This window comes from Topomyia yanbarensis, chromosome 2 (assembly GCF_030247195.1).
Source record: "Topomyia yanbarensis strain Yona2022 chromosome 2, ASM3024719v1, whole genome shotgun sequence".
NCBI lineage: Eukaryota > Metazoa > Arthropoda > Insecta > Diptera > Culicidae > Topomyia > Topomyia yanbarensis.
Genome location: NC_080671.1, coordinates 162,412,177 through 162,437,611, shown reverse-complemented (window position 1 = coordinate 162,437,611; position 25,435 = coordinate 162,412,177). Strand labels below are relative to the sequence as shown.

The window sequence follows — 25,435 nt, the reverse complement described above, 5'->3', positions numbered from 1 at the left end:
CCTCGATGGATCATTTTGAAATTCACAGAGAAGATGCTTGGATACTGTATCTTTCGAATGCCGTATGACAAATTTATGGTCATTTTTTTTGTTAATAACGGTTTTAGGAACACCGTGATAGCTATAAAATTCCTACAAATTTGTAGTGATCGCTTATATGGCTCCGTAAATATAGACTAAACCGTCCAGTCACATATAAAACTCCCATATAAGCCGGAACTCATTTTTTTTTTCGAATTCATATTTTTGATTCCAAACATCTTTAAAATGCATGAATCGTAGAGATTTTATGCTACCTCAAAAAATTTTTTTTATTGAAATTGACTTTTTGGGACTTTGCCAATTTCACACCTTTTTTCAATGCAATACTACCGTGGCTGGCCGACTCAAATTTTCAGTAAAAGGTATGGAACATACTAGTTTACTTAAAGTTACGTTCATAGAATCGTTGACTTAAACATTACAAGGGAAAAGTAAGTTTTTTTGAGCATCCAGTTTTTTCCAGTTTTTTTTCACGAAAGTTCCAGTTTTTTTGAAAAAAAATGTTGGCAACGCTGCATCCCAGTCAGAATCAAAAGACAGCTCAGAAGGTTTCGTAACTCCGAGTGTTGTGTCGTGCTTCGCCAGTCGCCTCGATGCATAACAAACTAGGGAATAACGTAGAAACGGATTCATAGCGAGAAAACTCGGTGGGGGAGTTAAGTTTACATCCCGATACCGTTTCGTGAGATCGTGTGTATTCTTTGTGAATTCATTTTGCAGTAAATATACTGATATTCCAACCAGAAAATTTGCCGATTTTGTGATCTTCAACGGCGTTCAACTGGTGAAGTGATTGTACGATTGAAAATCCGCTATGTAAAGAAAACGGGACACGAGAATTGTATGTAGATTTTTTTTTGCTGCGAGACCAGTGATATCAAACATTGACCCCCAACGAATAGACGCGACCCAAGATCGTGGGAGCCTGACTAGTTGATTGTTTTCGGTAAGAGGAAAGAACCTCTTCGGAGTAATTGCTGACACTTTTGGTAGGGGAAAACGAAAATTTTCGGCGATTGATTGTGTAAGTTTTTTTTGTTGATTTCTTTCGCACCTTTATCTTATCGCAAAATAATGTTTTATGTCATTTAGCGTTTCTTCTATAAATGTAAGTACGGGTTAGTTATTAGAATCAGTTGCTAGATTCAGCACCGAAATGGTGGCGTGGTCTTCGTCTCATAAACGACACGTCCGCATTCTGCTAGTTGGAGACCAAGGTGTCGGAAAAACTTCACTCATTTTGTCACTGGTCAGTGAGGAATTCCCGGAAGATGTTCCAACCAAAGCGGAAGAGATTACCATCCCGGCAGATGTCACACCGGAGCAAGTACCCACGAATATTGTGGACTATTGCGGTGAGTTATTGGTTTAAAATGGTATCTTTTCAAGAGATAACGTTCATCAGTAGTTTCGGGATGGATAATTGTTATATGGTAATCTTATGTATTAGAAGTTTTTCTTTCACACAATGCTATTATAGTTATTAGTACATATTATATTTGCACCTGATTCGCAAAAGTTTGTTGCCCTTGAATTTACTAAAAATGTAATCTACGACAATTTGAGGCAATTAAAGCGTTTTTCATGTAATTGTCATCGTAGTTAGTTCCGGCAATATGATTTATATATATTTTTTTCAACAGCTACTGAACAATCCGATGATGTGCTCACGGAGGAAATCCAGAAAGCTCACGTAGTTTGTATCGTCTACTCGGTGGAATGTGAGGAATCGTTGGAACGTATTACCTCACACTGGTTGCCTGTAATTCGGGAATGTTCCGGTGATCAGCGAAAACCGGTGGTACTGGTGGGCAACAAAATCGATTTAATCGATTACTCGACCATAGATGTAAGTAATAGGCCGTAATCAATAAGAGGAAATATTAGTCAAGCGATCAGTATTAAATATGATAATTTAAACTAATCTGTAATACATTTCAGCATGTGCTGTCGATAATGGAAGATTTTCCGGAGGTGGAAAGCTGCGTCGAGTGTTCAGCAAAAACTCTTCACAACATATCGGAAATGTTCTACTATGCACAGAAAGCAGTTCTACATCCAACGGCGCCACTTTATATCATGGAGGATCAAGACGTGAGTGCCGAATCATCCTAATCAAGTAATTTTAATAAGTGCAATAATCCTCATTTTAGCTTACCGAACCATGCAAAAAAGCACTGATACGAATATTCAAGGTGTGTGACATAGATGGTGATGGTTTGCTGAATGACTACGAGTTGAATCACTTCCAACGCCGGTGTTTCAACGCTCCGCTTCAGCCGCAGGTGCTGGACGAGGTCAAAGCGGTATTAATGAAAAATACTCCTGATGGCATCCGGAACGACTCGGTAACGCTAAAGGGCTTCCTTTTCCTACACTGCTTGTTCATTCAGCGGGGGAGGAACGAGACCACATGGGCCGTCTTGCGACGTTTTGGTTACAATGAAAGTCTTGAAATGAGCCGAGAATATCTATATCCGACAGTGAAAATCCCTCCCGGAAGTAGTACGGAACTGTCCCACCGCGGTCAACAGTTTCTAATTTCGCTTTTCGAGCGAAGCGACCGAGATGGGGATGGTGCTTTATCACCGGAAGAGTTTCGGGTGGTGTTCAGTGCTTGCCCTTGTCCTCCTTTTTCGACAGATATCAAGCGAACTGTTCCGACCAATGAAAATGGGTGGCCAACACTGCACGGATGGATGTGTCGCTGGACATTGATGACTCTAGTCGATCTAAATAAAACGTTAGAATACTTAGCATATTTAGGCTTCAGTGTTCACGAAAATGAATCGCAACTGGCTGCAATACATATAACCCGGGAACGAAGAATCGATTTGGCAAAGAAACAGAACAGCCGATCCGTTTATATGTGCCACGTGATTGGCCCCAAGGGATCCGGCAAAACTTCTTTCTGTCGAGCTTTTCTGGCTGAAGATATGCGAGTAAGTCCAGGTTATCTTACATGTTTCTAGTGTTTGTAAACGCGTCATTTTTTCACAGAAACTAACGGATAAAGAAATTCGTGGCTCCAACCAGTTCGCCATCAACACTGTTCAGGTATACGGACAGGAGAAGTATCTTGTCCTTCGGGATATAGACGTTCGCCAAGTACTGGATCCGCTGCAGCCAAGCGAAGTCAACTGCGATGTGGCCTGTTTGGTGTACGACGTCAGCGATCCCAAATCGTTCGAGTACATCGCCCGGATATACATAAAATACTTTGCGGAGAGCAAAATTCCCGTACTGATTGTGGGAGCCAAGGCTGACACGGAGGAGATTAGACAGGAGTATCTGCTGCAGGCACCGGACTTTTGTCACAAGTATAAACTACTCCCGCCCCAGTACTTCAGCGTCAAACATAATAAAAAGGATATCTACACAAAACTAGCAACGATGGCGGCATTCCCGTGAGTATTGCTTATCGGTTTTAGTATAGACGTAGGATCGTAGCACTAGCCCTGTAATTATCCTGCACGTTAAGAATTAGGTTTCGAAGTGTATTGAAACAGAAGGCGAAAATTTCTCAAAAGGATGTAGTGTCAGGGCTTGGTTTTCACTTGTAGTTGTTTGCAGATTTTTTATTAGCGAGAGCAAATCTTTCAGAAGGTTATAAAACATTCACCCGAATGTCATCCGCCCGAAAGCCATTTACCCGAATGACGTTCGCCTGGAAGCCGAATGGATCATTTACCCGAATGCCATAAACCCGAAAAGACCGCTTGCCGAAAACCGCATTCACTCAAACATAATATAAAATAAGATCCCACCAAAGGTAACACTATGCTTATGAGAGCATTTACCATTGTTACAATTCCAACAAAAGGAAAACGAAATAGCAATACTAGTGTTCAACAAGCAAACATGCATCTATAGCCATTCTCTCAGTTTTCGTTTGGTTAGTTCATAAAATATGGGATTATGTTCCGATCGGAGGAAAAAGCAATAGACTGTAGAGCTTCCGTCGAAAGAAGCTCGAAGGGCAAAGGAATTAGGATTCCTGGAGCATGCCTCGCTTCTTTGGACTGACTGTTACAGATTCAAGGGGAGTGTCCAGAGGAGGAGAAACGCGGTTTCCTAGGTACTCTGCCGTTGACCAGAGTGACAAGTTACTTCTGGTTTGTCACCACTGCTGCTACTGCTGAGAAAATTTTAGTATCGAAAAGTACTTTTAATTCTTTACTGGTTTGCTGCTGATTGAAAGCTTCTTTTTTCTTCAATTATTTATTCACCTTTGCCAATTTATAAAGGAATGCCTTTCCTCATACATGTGCCCAAGGATGCAAAATGCCTACCTTTTCTGCGGCTGTAATTTTTCTGCCTACATTCTCATTTCTCTCTCGATGCTGCTGTCATTCGCTAGTGCAGGACGCCCAGCGCTGTACGGCTGCCTGTGTGCAAAGCAGTAACATGACAAAAAACTACTGTCCCCAGTACAGCCACCAGACGCGAGCGGTACAGCTTCTCTTTCCTTATTTTACATTTTTTAATATTTTCAATCTTTTTAATGTTTTTATTCAAAAATGACTACAATGAATGTGGCTCATTTACGCCACGGCCAGCATCAACGCTTTCGTGTGCGGGCCTCTCCCTTTGACTATGCAGAGAAAAATGTACAAAGCGAGAGAACAAACTTTACTACGCCACACTCTCACCGAGCAGTCGGAGTACAGCAGCAAAACAAAAATGTATTCTACTGCTGTACGGGAAAATGTACTCGGTTTGGCTACCGTTCTGGCAAGAGCTGTAGTGATGCGTCGCTGTAGCGGGCTGTACGGCTTGTGCAAATGTAAATATACCGAAAAAAATGTAGTTTATCGGTACCGTTGGCATCCCTGCATGTGCCACTGAAGAAATAAATTTTTCGAAAATCAACAAATGCTTATGAAATTTTGAACGAATTTAATACGGATTTCATACGACTGCATCATGATAGCATCTACTTTCGATATAATATGATTTTTGCCAAATATCCTTATGGATGTCATAAACGCATCGTATGAAAATGTTATGATTTTTAGCATAAATATCATATTACAATCGTATGAATAATGAAGCAGTGCAATATAACATTTATTAGGATCTATTATAAACTTCTTATATCTATCTATCTATTAACTTCAATTCCTTTCAGTTGCATTATTTCTTCTTTTCAAAGTCTACTGAACAGGATTATTATCTTTTCTAATAGTTTATCAACTCCTGAAGTTTGAATAGTTATTTTCCGTATGATCCCAGCGACAAAAATGTTACACATTTTGGATGCATGTTCTTCTGGTAGTAATATGCCCTCTCCTAGGTTGACGGGTTTGACGGTACTGCAAACATCTTCAAGCATATTTGAGCAGACAACTGCTTTGAGATGGTTATTGCATTACGCCTCGATAGTGGTGCATCGAGGAGACCGAGAGGGCTTATGGGCCTTTTTATGTTTTGTCAGCTAAGAGCCTGTGCACACTGGCGTGGATGATTGGCGGGTCGCCGTGGATTGACTTTTTCTGTGGGCTCTGTTTGCAGACATTGTTCAACAACAGCTTAACGACTGCAGTGGGAGTCACTGTCATTGAGCACGGCTCGCAGTGGGAGTCATTGTGTGTCGATTTATCGGTCGACCTCGTCAACGTGCCCAAGCGCGTTGAAAAAAATAATTAAATATTAGTTGTGTTGTGTTGTAATAATTGTAGTTTACTAGTGTAAAATTGTTATGTGCTAGTCGTATGTCTATCTGTGTATGTGTTTGTCTGAGTACTTGTGACATATGGATCAGGGAATGGATGCAGAACTGGCTTATATGATAGAATAGTGGGTAATCCTTCTTGGGATCACCGGTGTTCAATTCGTGCATTCGATTCGATTCATTCAGATTGGATAAACGAAGGTACGATTAATTTACCGACGCACGTCAATCATCCATTCCCGGTCATCATAGCATGAAAAACTTCTAACGGAGTGCAATTGTTGTTAATGGTAAATATATATCATTTTCTGGCATTTAGACGATTCCAAGTAGTTTTATTGCATGTTACATGTGTGTTGTTCAATTAACCTTCCGGCAGTCGCGCTAGTGCACTGAGTGCACGCTGCTGTGAAAATCTAGCGAAATCGTCTTAGGGCACCAGCGGCAGCTCGTTCAGTGTGCCATAAGCGCGACTTCCGGAGGGTTAATACTCAATAACAATAATAACTCTTCTCCGTGGGCTTGGCGGTGGACTCCAGACTGCAAATTTTTATGCTGAGGGATTCGTAGCTTGGAGACCTTGGATTATGTTGGTCCCTAAAATCTAATAGCAACACGGTGCGTGATTCAGTTGGTGAATAGAAGCGAAGGGATACCCTGACGACTGGAAGGTTGAATTATTTTTGCTATCTATTCAACTAGATCCAGACCGACGCAGTATCCTACAGTTGATGGTTCATTACATATAATCTAAATTAAATATCATTCAATTTGCACAATGCATTAAAACTTAAGGCAATTAGCCAAAGTACTCGGATCATACCAATTTAGACCCAAATCTAAAGAAGAACATGATTCAATTGCGCAATGTATTGAATTTAAAATTTAAGTGAACTATCCAAAGTATTTGGATCATATCAAGTCAAATGTTCAAAATGTGCCTAGTAATTTTGAAGAACCATCATCCACGCGAACCAAACCGTCAAATAAAGTGGCTATGTTCCCAAATATAAGCAACTTAGAATACGTCCCTCCCGTTCTTTTCTTCTATTTCATTTGTCTGTTTTTGTTTTTCTTCTATTAGTTCGCTTTTCCACTACTCATGTAAACCAAAAAAATCAGTCAATTTATACGCTTCTACTTAATGTCTTCATTTTTTTTCTTTTAATTCGGTATGTTTTTTTTTCTTAATTTAGATTCATTATAACACTCACTAACACAATCAATTGCATATTCTCTCATATATACTCATAATATCTCATTCAAAACGTAAAAACGCCGCTAGCCTTCGCGATAACACAAACCGGGTCACAAACGCGATCATGCAATTGTAATTACCCACACATACTCGCGATCTCGCCAACAACCCACCGCTCGCGCGATCATGAGGCGGTCATTCATTAGACAACACATTCCATTAAAACGTGACAGGGAACTCTAGTGTTATGGGGGAATTATCTTCTAGTACCTGAACCGTACACTAAAAACTAAGCAACAAACTCACGGTCCGCGCGATCATTCAAGAACACACGCGAATATGCATATGGCCACACAGTTACAAAATCGAATTTATACACGCGAAATCACATATGTTCTGGCATACGCGACAAACACGTGAACATACAAGCGCTTGAGCTTTTCGCGATCTTCCACGCACATCTACGGTTGCGGTCTCACAAACTTGATAAAACCGCGGGATAAAATGAACTTTTTAACACTTATAAATTGGCATCACATAATCACAAAATACATACATAAATTAGCTATCAAACCTTATGGAGAAACATATTGTATTTATTTCTGAACAGCCAACAGTAGTACTGTTCAATGCACCTTTTCATCACATTCTGCAGCGCAATTATTCGTCAAGTATACATCAATCCATTAACCCTACACCAACCCACACCCTGTTCCTCTCCCATGGCGTTTTGGTGGTCCGCATAGACTATTCTGCCATTACCCCTCCGATCATCGGCCTTGGACTGACTTGCGCTCTCATTGCCCCACCAAACGCTGCAAAATGAAATGAAAATGAAATGTTCTTCTGGTAGTAATATAATGTCTAATTGTTTCTACACACCGAATCAACTTTGTTGTGAGGCCCTTGTGCATCATTTATTTTAAATTCGTCAGCGTATATCCAGAGTGGGATAAGATTACTATTGTCTTGCTTACTAGAATATTTTTCCTTGATTGCTTTCTATACTCTACTATTTACGTAATGAGTTATTTTAGATGACTGCTCTAATGATTTCATTAGTTCGATGGTTCTGTCTAATAAATCTGATGTTTCGAAAAACTTTTTGATTTGAAACATGATTCATTTTAATACCAGGTAAGGCTTGCGACTTTCTTTCTCAGGGTCATCAACGTTTTTGCATTCAACTTCGTTTAGTTCGATTACTGTCGGTAAATCAAATATACCTCTACGGTTCAATAATTTAAAAAAACTTATAATCGCTGTTTATTGAAACGATGATTTCATAGAATTTAAGCAAGTTTCCAAATAAAAGTCTGTATCAGAATTGTCCAATTTAACGTTCAATGATTGAGTATATTCAGCAAACTTTGTGTACATTTCTTGAGTTACTTCTTGTATTTCGCGAACATCTTGTCTAGAAAAATTTTCTTTTTGTGAAAGTTAAGAGTGAATGTATTCTTTGATTTCTTGGCAATTTACTCTAACATTTTGGAATACATTAATATTATTATTTCTGTCCGGAACTTTTAGTTTTTTCCGATTGCTCTATCTTATCTAGTTTGTTCGACTGTATAGCTTGCCGCCTTCAGAATATAATACGTATCCTATCAAAACGAATAAAATGATAGTTGCGTTGCGTTGCGTTGCGAAGCACGGTGCTATTCGTAGATTGCATACTAACGATTATCATGTTGCCTATAGGTAGCTCAACTCATCTTGCTTGTGAGATAAATGATCGGAAATGAACTTTATCTCTTATGAGTTCAGAAAACCAATAGCATGAGAATCGTTATTGCCGGCCACGACCATCTTCACCGATACTTAGGATAGGGTAGGAAATGTTGATGTAATACCTACTTAAGGAAGGCCCCCGACTCAGCGACGCTTCCATAGGTATTACGGAGTTGGATTGAAGGACAGGTACAGGTCTAGGATTCGCCACAAGCAGGCAATGCGACCACAAAATGAATTTGTTTTATGCGGTGGGATGGTTAATCTCCGAGTACACGTATACTCAGAGCAAAAAGATATTTAGTTATGATTTTTCTTGTATTTAAACTCTGGATAGCCGGCCATCGAGAGTGATTTAGGTTTTCCCTAAACTACAGCAATTTGAACTCCAAACAGCCGGCCGTAGGAGTATTGCTAAAAGCGCGAGCTAGTCTGATATCAATATTCGTTTGAGAATTGTTTAGTAGGAACAAAAGTCAAGAGTATTTTTAATATGCACTTTCATTGCTGTTTCTCTACTAACGATTGAATAAAATGCCAACTCTTATGCGATCAATGTTTGCGCGAACTATTATGCTGACTGAACTACACTTTGAGCGGTATAAAATAAGCACTACCCAAGTACCCAAAACAAACCGAGTTTGTACGTCGGACATACAATCAACTACGCACGCATATAGTTTTTACGCTAATAGATTTTTTTAATTTTTTTTTTCGTGTCATGACAGCGTTTTTGCACATAACATGTTAATCTTCTAGATTTGGGGTTATATGCACTTGTTTCCGCGCGCGATTCAGGTGTTTATTGCAATTCGACGGTCTGACACATATCTTGGTAAGAGAAATAAATCTCAGCTTCAGATGCCTACGGCGGAATATGGCCAAAATTCGACAAAAAAGAAAAAAAATATCTACAAAGCATATGTTATGTGGCGTCATACTCGATCAAAACGAATAAAATGATAGTATAAACTAAGTGATATTGGCACATTGAATACCTTTTGTTCTTTTCTAAATAGCTTGATAATTGTTGACGCATACTCTGACAATTGCTCCGTTGTTGTCTTCCGCTTTCTCGACAGGTGGTATTTCGCTACAACGTCCGTGACAAATGTTTACCCTTCTGCTGATAATTCCAAATCATCCGCTTTATGGAGTAACTTCGTCCCAAAAACTGACTGTTTAAGACGACTCTTAAAATCTTTCGGCGATAACACCCTTGCTTCTTCCAAGTCGTTGGCCGTTGCTTCTCTGACCTGTCCTTCATTGTGGCTATCGGTAGTAAGGTCTTCTTCGGTGAACTTCTCTTCAGACTCAGATGCATCCGGTTCGCTATTTTGGATTGCAGTTCTTGTCTTGTTATCACCACTGCATTCACCTTCGGAATGAATCACTTTTTTAGATTTCGCTTGCGTCAGAGTTATCAGATACGTTTTCAGCAACTGTCCCAGTTTCTACGCCAAGATTGCAAGCCGCTTCAGTAGCGTCGATCTCGTTGGTATCCGCATCGACGTCTTCGTCCCCAATCGAATGCCTTCCAGTAAGCACTATTAACTTTTAGAGATTCTATGGAAAACATAGAACAATTAGATGAATTAAACATAATAAATTGCTTAACTTGCGTTTCATTGACACCACTCCGATATTATGTCCATATGACGTCGAATTTCCAATCAATTTCGGCACGCGACAACGCTTGGCAAATTTTCTCTTGTGACCAAGTAATCAAAGCAACAGTATCTAAACCGCACTCTGTATACAAATATATCAGCTGAATATTTAAATATTATTTCAAATTAAATTACCTCTAAATACAGATAAAGCTTCTATCGGCGCAGGAAGATCAGCGAGCAGCTTCCGTTTAAAAGCCATTTTGTTTTGATTTGAAAGATGTCAAACGCTTGGTTCATACAGTAAGCGTATGATTTTTTTTTTCACACAAGACTTCGTATGTTCAGTTTCCTCAGCAGCGATGCCAACCTTCCAGTTTAAACTGGATTCTTCCAGTTTTTTTACAACATCCAGTCAAACAGACAATCGGAAAAATCTTTCAGTTTTTTTTAAATTTGAGCCAGTTTTTCCTGTTTTTTGGATAAATATTGATTTTAGTTTTTTTTCTCACAAATTGTAACTTGAGTCATAGAATTTTCAAGCAAGCGATGGGATGATGCCGAGTGCCCCAGAATAAGATTTTAATCCTATCACTTAACCGTTTTACGGTTCGGAAATGTACATTTTGATTCGATTTCAAATAAATTTTACTCAAGCATAAAGGTGGCAGTACATTGTGTCAACAGGGATGCCAAGTATTTTTCCAAGAAGTCTGGAAAAATTTTGGTAAAAGTCTGGATTTATCCGGATGGCAAAATTTTTTTTTATTGAGTTTACATCTATGAGCTGTATTTTTTGCAAATTACTAATGAGCGACCGAAAATAAAAGTCGCAAGGATAGAATATGCTTCGTAAAACGTTCCGTTCCAAATTCATTAGAATATAAAAATAGGAAATAAACTTCAAGCGTAAAAATCGGACGGAGATTCTTCAGCAGAATCGCTTAAAAAATGTTCACCCGCAAGAATGAGCCTCCAATATAAAAACCGGTTAAAAATAAATAAAGCGTTCGCAGGAGCTACAGATGCTCGTGATTTTCAAGATTAAAGGCTAACAAAAACTTCTTTGTAAGAATCGGACATATTTTCTTCCGGTTTTTATACTGAAGGTTTTTTTATCCGACTCTTGCAGAGGAAAGTCCCAGTCTGATTTTTATGCTTGAAGTTTATATCCGGTTTTTATATTTTAATATATTTGAAACGGGTTTTACGAAGCATGTTGTCCTTGCGACTTTTATATTCGGTCGCTCTAATAAAATGTTAACAATATATCTCGGCTTTCTGAAAATTCATTAGTTGCGCCGCCAATCTGACCAATTTAAATGTTTAATTTACATCATAAAGCATATGAATTAAATTTGAGTCTCTGAGCTTTCAGTATCTTGCATTACTGAACTCGAAGCTGATTAAAACTCAACAAAATTTATTCACATTTAGCGAAAAAAAAACTTTGGTACGTTGTGTTTCCAGTATTTTTAAAAAGTTTTGCTTTAGAAATCGTAGGTCAAAAAGCAGTTCAAAAATAAACTATGCATTCTTGTAACTCATTTTATTTTCGAAATTGTCTTGATAAATCTGGACAAATTTTCAGAATTCTGGATCAGGCAAACATAAATTTGTATGTCTGGACGACACTTAAAAATCTGGATGAATCCAGATAAATCTGGAAAGTTGGCACCCTTGGGTCAAATATTTTGATGAACATTTGTTGAATTCTCAGCTAGTTGCTATAGTGGTATCGTAAGAAAGGTTTAAGCGCATCCTCAAGTTTAGCAAATGATCTTAAATTTAGGATTTTGTGGATGTGTAGATTGCAACCTTCACAACAGTAAAATTCGACAGTAAGTATTACAATTACAGTCAAATTCAAATGTTTTAATATTTTTTTTATTTGGACAGCAATAGCAAAAAACCGACTCAAATTTTCAGTATGGAACATACGTGTTTACTTGAAATTACGTTCATTGAATCGTTGACTTAAACGTTACAAGGGTAAAGTTGGTTTTTTCGAACTTCCAGTTTATTCCAGTTTTTTTTTTCAAGAAAGGTTGCAGTTTTTTTGAAAAAAATGTTGGCAACGCTGTTCCTCAGTGTAGTGATGCACACAAGTTACCTTTCTGTTGATGGTATGCGTATAGTTGTATATGTGCATCCAATGCGCTGACCGCACAACGCACGCTGTATTTGTGCGATCCTTTAACACGAAACTTCCTTCTGTGGATTTCCAAATTTAGTTCTAGCGATGGATATTGTGCATGAAAATATTACTTCCGAATGGAACGGATAGTGAATCGATTTTTCGGGATTTTAAAAACGAAAAATTGAATATCGAACCGTGTTGCTCATATCACTACCATTGAAAAAATCAAACTTCACCGTGCGCCTATCTTCATCACGCTCTGTATTAACGCCGCCATTGCGAGTTCGGAAACCACGTGGGATCAGAAAATTTTTGGCGACATCATCATCTCCATCGTTCAAACCACCGCCAGTTAAATCTCAAAAGAAGTTTGATGCCCAGAAAACACTTTTGAGCATAATGATTGACGCATTCTGCATCATTCCCGTCACCGACTCTGGGTTTTGATTGAAATTTGCTGTGCTTGCTGTCGGCAAAAGTCCACACGATTGGCTCCGTTGTCTTTGGAACAACAATCGTTCGCGGCATTAACATCAACAGCCGTTTTCCAGTAATATAAGAGTTGATTCCATCTTTAAAACATGAGCAGTTCTTTGAATCTATATACTAAATAGCTCTCGTAAGTAAACTGGTGGTCTACTCGTTTGCCTGGTTTACTCAAACTTAGCAGCTCTTTGAATCTGTATGCCAAATGAGTTCACAAGCAAACTGTAAATTCACTCGTTTCCCCGGTTTACTTACACTTAGGGGTTGATTCTTCTGTACCAAATAGCCCTCAACCTCAACTAAACTGGTAATCTTCTCGTTTGCCCGGTTTACTCAAACAAGGGTTTAAGTAAACAAGAAGAATTCTTTGAATCTTTATACCAAATATCTCTCGCAAGCAAACTGGTAATACACTCGTTTCCCCAGCTTACTCAAACTTGCAGGTTGATTCCTTCTATCAAACATTTCTATGAATCTGTAAATCAAATAAAAATTCTATTTCAGTTTAACCTTCCGGCAGTCGCGCTAGTGCACTGAGTGCACGCTGCTCTGAAAATCTAACGAAATCGTCTTAAAGCAGCTGCGGCTGCTCGCTCAGTGAGCCATTTGCGCGACTTTCGGAGGGTTACTAAATTTTATTTCCTGCAGTGTATTTTCATTTCGATATGCTTTTCGGGTAAATGGGATTCCGGCGAATGGCATTCGAGCGAATGTCTTTCGGGTGTACGTGGTATACAGGCAAATGTCATACGGGCAAATGTTATAGAATCCTTTCAGAGTACCTATTAAATTCGAATCCAATGGCGCCTTCGTTGAATTTGGCCTGAATTAAATCAAACTATAGCGTGATCGATTTTAGAAAATTAAGAAATATTTGAATATTATTATTAGGTATCACTGTGTTACTTTTGACAAACTTTACGCAAACATACATAAATAGAAAGCAGGATTTTTTCGTTGAATGGATAAAGTTGAGTTTTTTTACTGGGGAATTATAGCGGCCCATAATCGGAAGTTATGTTCTATGGGATTCCTTATCTACATGGGACTGACTTACGATTATAGGCATTGCACACTCGATATAAAGAATTCAAGATTGCAATTGTTCATATGCTTGAGAAATACGTTCTTGAGATACAACGCAGTTATGACAAAAATAGGCCAACTAAAATGTTTGTTCAATAACTGTGTAACTGGTAAATAGAAATATTATACTTTTTCTCTGCTGCAAGTACTTTCAAGAAGTAACTACCTAAACGCCCACTAGATGAAAAATAAGCACAAAAATTCCTAACTTGCATAAATTCAGAGAGCGGTGGATGCTTTCTTGTTGGTGCCAGAATTAGTTCATGTTTGTCTAATTATATTAAACAGTAGATACTAGTAGTAGACGTGTATCGATCTAGTAGCAATAATCAATGTTTTTATTTTATTATTTAACTGTAGTGTCAATCGTCTAAGTGCACTTTTTTCTTTATCCTAGTCGTTTTCAAGCCGCGTGGATTCTTTTCTATAAGCATAGATTGGTACAACTGTGGGAGCAAACGTAAGTTTTTAGCTGGAAAGAGATTTTGTAAATAATAGTGTGTATAGTAACAAATTCTACATATCAGTATTAGTATCTATTTCTGTCACCTACTAACAAAAGATCTTTTCGATAAGGAATACCTATATCTTAGACGTGTTTTAATTGCAGTTAAAAGATAAGAGTGCTTACATCAATCTGCCTATAATCGCAAGTCAGTCCAATGTAGACAGGGGATCTCATGAGAATGTGAAACATATGACGGACCTGCGATTATTACGATGGGTAGTAATCTGGTCAATGAATTTCAACTGAACGTCGGATATAAGATATATAGATGGCCTGATGAAGCATCATACTAATTCCTTGCTTATACAGAGGACCGGACCATTTGGTATAAGGTTATTTGGCATAGTTGACTTTTAACATAACGCACATTGGGAACTACTAACATTTAGCATAATTTAGAGAAACGGTCATGCTAAAGTTCATTTGACATAACGAACATTTCTATCGTCAGAAAATGAACATTTGTAATAACTTTTTTTATTAACGACTTAGAGTGAATCAATATTTTGCCTTTTTTATATTGTAAAGACATTTAATTAGCAAGGGACTGGAAGGAGAAATATTTTTCAAATATAAAGTGCCATAGTACTCAAGGAAGAGAAAGAATTTGAGGTAAGAAAGTTTAGAAAAGCGTGGAGTAGGGTCAATGAGCAAGCTTAGAGTTTTCCGGCTACGTAACTCTTTGTCTTCTGCAACGCAGGAGTCAGGATCTTTTGGCATTAAATGCGAATCACCTGAGTCTGCGGCATGTCCGGACAAAAGTAAAGTCACTTTTTTTAATGATTTATGCTGTCGGAACCGACGAAAAGTTAAGTCACGGAATACTTCCATCCTAAGCATTTTGCGACGATGAAGCTCATTGAATGAGCTAGTTTTTGCCCTCACTAATTGCCTGCCGGGGTGTTTTATTTCATCGACTATTGTGGACTCTAAGCTTGCTCATTGAACCAACTCCACGCTTTTCTAAACTTTATTACTTCAAATCCTTGCTGTTCCTTGAGTACTATGGATCTACGGCATCGATTATAGACTCGGACGGCCTTCATCAGGAAGCATTAGCAGGGGCGCCAGGCGGTCCTCCACGAGCCGGCAGTGGTTCCACACTGAGTTGCGCGTTTGATTTTCGTATTGTATTGCCTTGTTTGTTAAATCATAGAATAGAGATGTTTCGTGTCCCTTCAAGTCGCATCAAACCTTCGATGGTGTACAGACAGAGGAGTGTGAGTCGAGTGAATGCAACCCAAAGCAATACGCAAACTACAATATTGGATTCGCTCTAGTTTGATGGAATGTAAGTTCTCAGCGGAGCGGAAACAGATACTCCCATATTCCATCACCGACAATATCGTTTTTATACAGCCTGATCAAGTCTCCTGGGTGGGCCCCCTACCATTTTCCGGCTATTGTACGGAGAAAACTGATCATTTTTTGGCGCTTCTGTTCTGAATACCTAATGTAACTTCCCCAGGTGCCTTAAGAATCAAACCAGACTCCGAGATACTTGAAAGTTAAAACCTGAGCAGTAGTATGATCCATTAATTGAAGCTGTATTTGCGCTGGTTCACGCTTCCTAGAAAATACTGCAAGCTTCGATACCGAGATACCCAGCTGGAGAGACCAAGCAGACAAATTGTCCCAGGTATATTTCAATGGTCTTTGAAAATCGACAATTCATTCTTTGGAATATGTAATAGAGACCACACCGTCATCTGAAAACTGTCTTCACGTGCAGGAATTGACAAGACATTCGTAGATTTAGTTCACGTAAAAGTTGTGGAGTAGAGGGATAAGACATAAGCCCCGTTGAAGACCCATGTAGCTAATTCATTATGTTGATAAATCACCATGCGAGAAATGCATGTGTTCTTCAGACAACAAGTTTAGCAAAAAGTTTAAAATCGGTGAAAGAGCATGCTGGCGCAGCTTCTCAGAAATAATGTTAATAGAAACTGAATTAAAAGCCCCCTTGGCCTTTGTGGAAGCCGAATTGTGTATTTGACAGTAAGCCATCGACCCAATTGTCGAGCCGAAACAAGATCATTTTCTCGAACAACCTCCGGATACAGGACAGCGTAGCAATCGGTCGATACGAGTTGTGGCCGGAGACTGGTTGGATGGCGAAGCCCTTCTCTTACCTCCAGTCAAGATGGACAATGTTACCCTCAAGAATCTCAACAAGCGCCTCTTGGCGCAGTCTGGCGGATTCTTCAACAAGTTTAATTTGATTCTGTCCGGCCCTGGGGTTTTATTATTACATGATTAGAGAGCAAATGAGAACTCCATCATCGAAAAAGGTGTTTCGTTCGTATTATCATGAGGGGACGCGGCCCGGTAGATCTTCTGTACCGGGCGGAATCCGGGCAAATCTTGGCGAAATCGAATATCTTTCTCGTTAGTACTGTTATGGTTTCTTATACGCCGGGACGTGCCCCAAAGAGTGTTTATCGACGTTTCTCTCGTTAGTCCGACAGCGAACCGGCGCCAGTAACTACTTCATCAAACTCTTCATACGCCTTTCTAACGCCGCGTACTGTCGATATCTAGCGGGTAACCCGTCATCCCGGAAGGTTTTATACACGGCGACCTTCTTCGCGTATACGTCTGAGCATTCTTTGTCTCACCATAGGTTGGGAGGACGTCCGCGATAGTTCGCGTCTGGTACGCGTTTAGTCGTACTATTCATCCTGAGGAAGCTCTTGTGTGAACTTAATTTTGCCGCATATCGCAATCTTTCGTGTGAGGTCATATGAAACATTAATTGTATTCGGTTACCCCGAACCATTAGCATTAGTAATTACGATTGGCAGATGTTCGCTACAGTGGAAATCAGGGATTACCTTCCACATGCAATCTTACCGCAGCGATATCGAGCAGAGGGACGCACTGGAAGGGACAGGAAGCCGTGTCATTTTACACGTGTTCAAAATGTCGTATTGAAGTTGTCGCAAAGTTCGTGGAGTGAGGTAGATCGATTATCATCATGAAGGCAACCCCATGCCGTACAGTGTGTGTGTGTGTATGTGTGTGTGTGTGTGTGCGCGCGTGTGTGTGTGTGCAATCTATTTCCCACTTACCGGCAGTGCTTTTATGGAAGAAATTTGTCTGCATCTATGTAATGATATATTTGTTTTCATAAATATATGTACACACGTTTAGCCCTGGAAATGAAAGGCGATAGATCTACTATACATCCAACGACCCATTTCAAGAATGCCTGTTCCTACACGTACATGCTGAAGCCGCCTTCATATACAATAAGCCCCGCGAGAATACATCCACGTATCAATTGTACATTTGCAATATGATCCCACTTCCAGAATGAAAAATATTTTTAATTCTGGCACGTATTTACAAAAAGATAAATATTTATGAAGGTTACAATCATTGAAAAATGACATGAAATTATCTCACCAGCTCTGAATAAATAAATTCATGAGATTTCTGTGAAGAATTCTCCTCCATCCGTGAAATTGTTGCATCAGCTACTCAGGTCAAGACGGCGCTGCATGCGCTAACCGGAACGAACGTGTGTATTTTTCGCGACTTGCTACACATACTTCAATGACAAAGTTGTGACGATAAATCACTATGCAAAATCACCCCTTTCTCGCGATATTTCAACCTACTAACACGTAACTCAACAGGAAAAACTACCTACTAAACGAATTACTTCATTTTCCTCTTGAATATACTGTATGTCACTGCAAAACTTTGAAAAATATTGGATGTCGACAATACGTCCGGGCGAGTCGCCAGTGCTGCCATTTCTCGGCAACCCCATGCCGTACAATGGGAGTAAAAATCACCTAAAGCTGGCCTCGGTGCAGGGAGCAGTTTCGCAGTATCGCAAAGCAGTCGGTGGCCAACTGAAGCTCTCGGGGAAATGTAGGTGGAAGCAATGCAAAGGTCTTTAATTTTAGTTTGGCAAGCGACAACTGTCTGGTGTCGAGGGGAGGTTGATTCTATTGAATGAATGGCACGTTTTGATCCCCATCAGTACTCCGTAAGAGTTTTCTCGAACCAAGCGAATAATATTGAAATCGCCAAAGTTGAATGCATCGCATTTCAAGTTATTTAGTATCATGTGAAAAGAATCGATTTTTGGGATAATGCTTCTGCAATTCCATTGTAGAACAATGCTCAAATCCCTGACGATGTATTAGCCATCGAAGGATATAACCGTTGAAAGGAAGAGCCGTTTTGCAGTTAACTGCATCAAGAGTGTTTTTACTGCGAGGAGAAAGCTTATGAGGATACTTTTAAGAGGGTTAGAAATACTTAAAGCTGTAAAAATACGGTCCACAATATCATAGAATTTTATTAAGCCAGCGCTGGTTTCTCTCTCTTATGGCGAGATATGGGAACACTTTGGGTTTTTGATGTCCCAGAAAGTGCTGGGAACTTTTTTTTCTGTGCTCAGATTTCTGAAACCAGGAGCTACTTGCTTCAGTTTTGCACCAGTACTTCCTCGAGCAATTATTTTTGAAGGACCTTTAAGAGACACCTTCTGGCCTTTACAACGAAGCTTAGGAGAGGAAATGTTCCTCCTTTTTCTATTACTTCTAGGCTCAGCAGAAGATGTTCCCACCAGGGATTATCACAATCGCGTTCGCCACTAGACAAGTTAGTATATATCTGGAGAGACACGTGGCGTAGCTATCTTTAGTATTTCTACAAAAGATCGTTAAGGGCGTCCCTGAAAAAACAATTCAGTTTCGCCTCGCGCTGTTTGTACCCGGGACATGTCGGGTGGTTGTGTGGATTTCCCCCACAGTAGAGACACTTTACAACTTCACTTCCACAGGAATCATCGACATGATTCCCCCCACATTTCCCACAACGAACTTTGTTGCTACAATGGGAAGCTGTATGTCCTAGTTGTTTGCAATTAGTACAGTTCCATACTAAATTTACAAAAGCGCGAATAAGATTTGTAAACAAATTTACATTAACGCACATTTTTCATGAAATTCCACTCTACAGCAGACGAATGAGCGAAACAAGTTTGTTTACAAAAAACACTTTCGCCCTTTTGACGAATTAATATAGAGTTAATGACCCGCGGCACGAAAAGACGAACAAGTAGACGAACCTTTACAAAGAGAGGCAGTTAGGTAGAGCAGACCCAGCGAAGGTCACCCGATCGAAGTCTGAGTTGACATATGAAGACTTTTTATTCATTAGAACCAATCTGCAAATGAGAGCCCACTTTTTTCGCTTTCTCTTTCGTTTATTACTGAAAAACCATAAAACCATTTTTATAATTTATCAGTATGTTTCGAAAGACCAAGGTTTTTACTAGCTTATTACGCAATTAGTTGAAAGAAAATCTGAAAGGTGACCGAGTAATTCGCAGTAAACAAAGAGAGGCCCTCTTTTGTATTGGACCTATACAAAAGAAAGTCTTCGTATGTCCTCTTCCCGTCAGCTGCGTCATGTTTTAACCAGACAATCTTTAAAACAGCCAACCCCATATGTCAGCAGATCCGCGCAATTGAAACTCAAATCGGAAACGACCTCATAGATTTCCACCCGATTTACTGGTACGTATACTCTGTACCCCTTCGTAAAGGGCCCACAGCTAGTTATATCATTTGCCTGTTTCAAGCTATTTACCATCACTCGAAGCTTATCCGGGCGAATTTACGATATTTCCGGGATTAATGATGATTGTGTTTAGTAGGGGAGACCGGGGCTGGTTGGCCGAGTTGTGCCTTCGGATTTCCTGTACTCTTTCTTGTTAGACTTTTTAATAAACGGTTTGTGCTGTCATGAAGATTCAACCCTTGAGCAAATATGTAAAAATTTCATTCATAAAACAAAATCAGGAAAAAAGTTATTAACAATCAAAGGCGGAAATAAAAATCGGCCAACCAACCCCAGGGCCGGTTGTCATGGTAAAGATAGGTACGTCTACCTTTATCAGGACACATGATAGTGCACTCGGGTGATTCGTAGTTATTCTGCCTAAGCTCGACCCTCATTATCAGAAGGCAAAAATTAAGCCCGCATGATATTAAGCCTGTTCTAATCACCCTGCCACTTCTAGCTTTCCGATCTGTTTACTTCACATCCTTGCTCTCACTTGAGTACTATGGCTCTAAGTTTCATAACTTTCCCTACCCAGTAATCTCTAGCTAATTGAATGTCGTTAAAACGTAAGAAAAAAAAATTCAAGTGCACTCAAGTTTTTTTTTACGCGGTTTTTTTTTGCGCGGTATTTTTTACGCGGTTTTTTTTTACGCGGATTTTGAAATTTACGCGGTTTTCATTTACGCGGATTTTGAAATTTACGCGGTTTTCATTTACGCGGATTTTGAAATTTACGCGGTTTTCATTTACGCGGTTTTTGAAATTTACGCGGTTTTCATTTACGCGGATTTTGGAATTTACGCGGTATCCATCAATGGGGTTCCCTTTATCGCGGATTCTTAAATTTAAGTGGTCTTCATTTACGCGGATTTTGAAATTTACGCGGTTTTCATTTACGCGGATTTTGAAATTTACGCGGTTTTTATTTACGCGGATTTTGAAATTTACGCGGTTTTCATTTACGCGGATTTTGAAATTTACGCGGTTTTCATTTACGCGGATTTTGAAATTTACGCGGTTTTCATTTACGCGGTTTTCATTTACGCGGCTCGTATCCCCCGCGTAAAAAAAACCTCAGTGTATATCAAGGTGCACGTTGCTCTACGCTAAAGGCTGAACAACTCGGCCAACCAGCCCCGCACAAAATTCGGCCAACCTACCCCAATGCATGTTGTCGAGAACAATCACGATTTACAAAAACAAAAGTAAGGTTACACTGGAAACCGGTATACCATTTTGTTGGGATTTGAATACCCTTTCCAGCGGTACCATATTTTTGGAAATCGCATGTAAACTGATTCGCGTTACACATATTACTTTACACAAACAAAAATTTACTCATCAGCGCCGGAAAAAGAACAAATGTGCTCCTGTACAAACGACAACACAAAATCACCTGAAACTACGTCGGTATATGCGCGACCTAATACCCCACCAAAATTGCTATAGATGTCGCTACTGCGCATAATAGCCTTTTAATAAAAGGCACTCGGCCAACCAGCCCCGGTCACCCCTAGTCCTAATTCGGTGATGTCGGAGGGGTTTTCTGTTGGTTGCGGAGTTTCATGACCCTCTCCCTCTATTACAAATTCCCGCAAGGGCGTTTCCCGCATCTGCCCGGCATGTAATACAGCTGTGTAGAAAGTATCCCTTTCGCCCGCAATGACAACAGAAACGGATCATCTGTGGCTTTGCATAATCCATGAAACGATGTCCATACTCATCGCAGTTCCAGCAAATCCTCCCCGTCCGTCTCTGATCTAGCGGTTCCAGTTAACAAATTTTCTACTGCGATTAGAGCTATGTTCACCTGTTAAAACATGTTAAGATATGTGTAAGGAACAACCTTTGATGATATGTGGGCATGTAGGGCCTATCAAATCAGAGTGTAAGTGATTTTCCTATGAAAACATAGCAAAAACACGATTTTTGATTGGAGACACCTCCAAATCATGTCCAAATGAGGCAATTTTTGGCGAAAGTTCTTAAATTCACACCTAGAACAAAAATTTGAGCTGGCCCATGTATATTTCAAAACTTTTTCAAAATGTGGAGAGGTCTACTGTTCAATCTTCAGCTCCCAGTATCCTTCATCGTTTTGCGAACGCGTTTCTTTTTCCTGAAGCGACGAATTTTGTCAGTCGACCAGCTTTACTGTGTGTACCCTGCCGAACCGTGGTTGTTGTGGCATTGTCGGTGCTGGTGCGAAACTGGGCTCTAAAAGCGCACTGTGATGAATTGGAATCCTGCGTTGCCTGTTCAGAGGCATCCTCATTTCTTCGTAGCTGGTGCAGATTTCCACCATTTCCTGTATAGTGTGTGATCTGGCTGCGGTCACGATCGCTGCATAATCGGCGTTCATGTTTTTCACAATGAAAAATCACTCTTCCTCGCACATCGGTGGCGTAACGAACCGGAATAGTGCTGCGATGTCCCGATAATATTTCGAAAATGCCTCGTTGGGTCCTTCGAATCGGTAGCAAGCCTCACGGCGGCGTAAAATCTGCGCATATCCGCTGTGCAATAGCTCGTGCGTACCAATCCAGGAATCTGATTCTGATTCCTGAGAATTCCAGAGCATTTCCCTGTAACAGATGCTTCATTGATGCCAATAAGTTGTCGTCGTTCAGCCCTTCCATCTGGCGAATAATTCAACTCGGTCCAGGAACATGTTCAGCGACGCTGTGTCCTCTCCCCGAAACTTGAATGGCCAGTTGTATACTGCTTTCGTTGTGCGCCTATCGTCACCTTGCCGGTCTGATGTCTCGCCGCAGTAGATGTTGCAATAAATCGTCGCGCTGTTGGTCGTATTATTCCCACGCGTTTCGGTTTCCTCTCGTTCACGTCGCTCGTTTAGTCTCGACCTGCGAATTCCAGCTGGCTCTCTCTTCTTCTTGCTGTCTTGCTGATCCTCGAAGCGCGAATTGTCCTACCGCTCGTGATTGTGGAGACTTCTTGGAATCAGTGGAAGTGTCTGCCGGAGAAGTTCAATTCGAGCACACCTTTCCTTCGACTCGCAGATAGTAATGAATTGGATGCCGGAAGTGTAGTGTGCTGAGTGTTTCTTGTGCTATTGTCTCTCGACGCGTCCTGTCCAGTCGCCCCGGCGCCGTCTTGGTCTTGAGTCGGATCGTCCCCGTCTGCTGGCAGCTGCCGATTGGTCTTTGGCACCAACCCTCCTGGACTCCCATAGCCTGCCGCAGTCACTGCATTGGTTGAAGCACTGTTCACGTTACTATTTAACACTGTGCCAAGCGCGTCGAGCGATTTTTGCGCGTTTGCGAGGAAACCCGGTGCCCTAAGACATGCCAACCTGTTCCTGTAATGTACGAGTCGCGACTGTAATTGACATAAATTTTGTTTGTCGGTGCTCTGAAGAGCAGGTCCGACAGCTTTCTCTAGTTCATAAATAGCTACTATAGCAACTTTTGCTGATAACTCTTGAAAAAATTGTCTGAGTTGTTTGAAACATGAAATTCATATGATTTTTAAAATTAGGCTTGTAGTTACTCGATGAACCAAAAAAATTAGAAAAAAGTGAATTCCGGAAAAGGGCATATAAAACCCTAAAAATCTCATATTTTTATGTAAAATTCTCCCAGTTTTCTTCAAAATAATAGGGAGACTGATTGTTTTTATGCAGTTCTCGAACCAATTCGTTGAAGAGAGTTTTGATTTATCGTGTCCGCCAATTCGAAAAATACGATCTTGAGAAAAAGTAGCCGATAGATTGAATTCATTGAAACGCATAGCGGTTTAAATCAAAAGAAGGTCAGCGTGGCCACCGAGATTGTGCGACTTTTCTAGAGGTTCAATACTAACAATTAAGTATTAAGCAAATAAAAATATCGATTTAAATGCATCGATATGTTTAAAAGTGTTGGAGCCATTTAAATACTTATAACAGGATGCTCGTTTTCTAATACTGCTCTCGTTTTCTCATACTGCTCATAGTACAAAGTAACTTATTGAGCTTCAAAAACATACTTTTGCGTAATTCTAGATCAAACCTCGAAAAGAGTGTAAGATCATGTCCATAGAGTATGATTTTAATTTGAAACCATCATCACCACTATCGATTGATACTACATCTTAAGTATAGGTATAGAATACGGTTTTTCATAAGCTTACTAAAACTTCCTATTGCCAAATATGTTCCTTAACAACCATATTAAATAATATCCATTAACAAATTCGTTTATCTGCTTTCAGCCATTTGAAACAATTCGGACTCATTACCAGCGATCCGCTTCTCTGGTGGAAGGCTGGCCTCGGTATAGCAGCAGTGACCATCGTCGGCTTTTTTGTGGCGAAAGCGTTTCACGGTTCCAGTTCGCACGCACGATGAATCAACTAGCTTACGAACGGCGGAAAATATCACATCCTACTCAGCGGCTCGCTGGCGTATATCGCTGATCGCGCAATATTCGAATTAAATAGTTTTACAGAACCGTACTTTTGGGCTTTTGTCCGCGTAGAATTTGACAGGCTGTTCCTTATCAAACTAAACATTGTGTTAGTGCATAAATATATTCGCATTGAACTGCGACGAAGGTTCTCGTGTCACACCTTGCCTCGGTTTTCAATATTACTGAACTAATGTATATATATATATTTAGCGCAGATAGTAGGTGTCTGCGAGCAATGCTATAGGTTCTAGATTATGCGTAGCAGAACACTGCTAAAATTTACAAATCCCAAAGTTTAGACGCTGTTTGCGCTTCATGGCATGTCCTATGTATAAGTAATTATCCCTAAAGGAAGAATTTTATATTTTATTGATACAGCTTCGTTTAGTTTGAAATATTTCCGCGACGTAATTTGATTGGCACATTATCGCCAATGAACATTTCCTTCATAAGGGGTATACAATAGGGATCACATTACAGCTATTGGCTTCGTGCCAGAATATGCTCCGGATATCTATCGCTGATAAAGATGTGAATGCGATGAATCTTTCGTACTAAACAAATAAACAACATCAAAGTCTAATAAATACCATATGTAATTAGTTCAAAATTAAATATATAAGAATCGAATTTATTGATTGTTTACGCTTTGCCAACAAATTCCCTGTGCGGTATGAAATGTTGAATGGGTACCCGATCAGAAACACATAACAGAAATATTTCAAAACTATATCTCGCAACAAGTAACATTGTTATAAATTTCTGTTATTTTAGCTACTAACGAGATCTAATTTATAACACAATATTTTACAAAAATTGTGTCCTGTTATAGTCTTGTTATTTCATTCTGATCGGGTAAGGCCACCATGCGCGGTCAAAAAAAGGACAACTTCAGGAATTCTTTTCGGGAGTATAGTAAAACCTATCAAAAATTATCTTTTAAAGTTCTTAATGAA

The 25,435-nt window shown here is 39.8% G+C and overlaps 1 protein-coding gene across 2 annotated transcripts; it reads left to right on the top strand.

Annotated features, from left to right (window-relative positions):
* Window positions 1–565: 565 nt before the first annotated feature.
* LOC131681946 (mitochondrial Rho GTPase) lies at window positions 566–25,094 on the top strand. 2 transcript variants are annotated; one of them, XM_058963055.1, is made up of 8 exons: window positions 566–1,066; window positions 1,135–1,397; window positions 1,686–1,891; window positions 1,984–2,136; window positions 2,196–2,984; window positions 3,043–3,449; window positions 14,368–14,430; window positions 24,283–25,094. In XM_058963055.1, the coding sequence occupies exons 2-8, from the start codon at window positions 1,199–1,201 to the stop codon at window positions 24,416–24,418; spliced, it is 1,953 nt and encodes a 650-aa protein (XP_058819038.1). In that variant the 5' UTR covers window positions 566–1,066; window positions 1,135–1,198; the 3' UTR covers window positions 24,419–25,094. The 2 variants fall into 2 exon arrangements, with proteins under 2 accessions (XP_058819038.1, XP_058819039.1); XM_058963056.1 differs by lacking the exon at window positions 14,368–14,430.
* The last annotated feature ends 341 nt before the right edge of the window (window positions 25,095–25,435 follow it).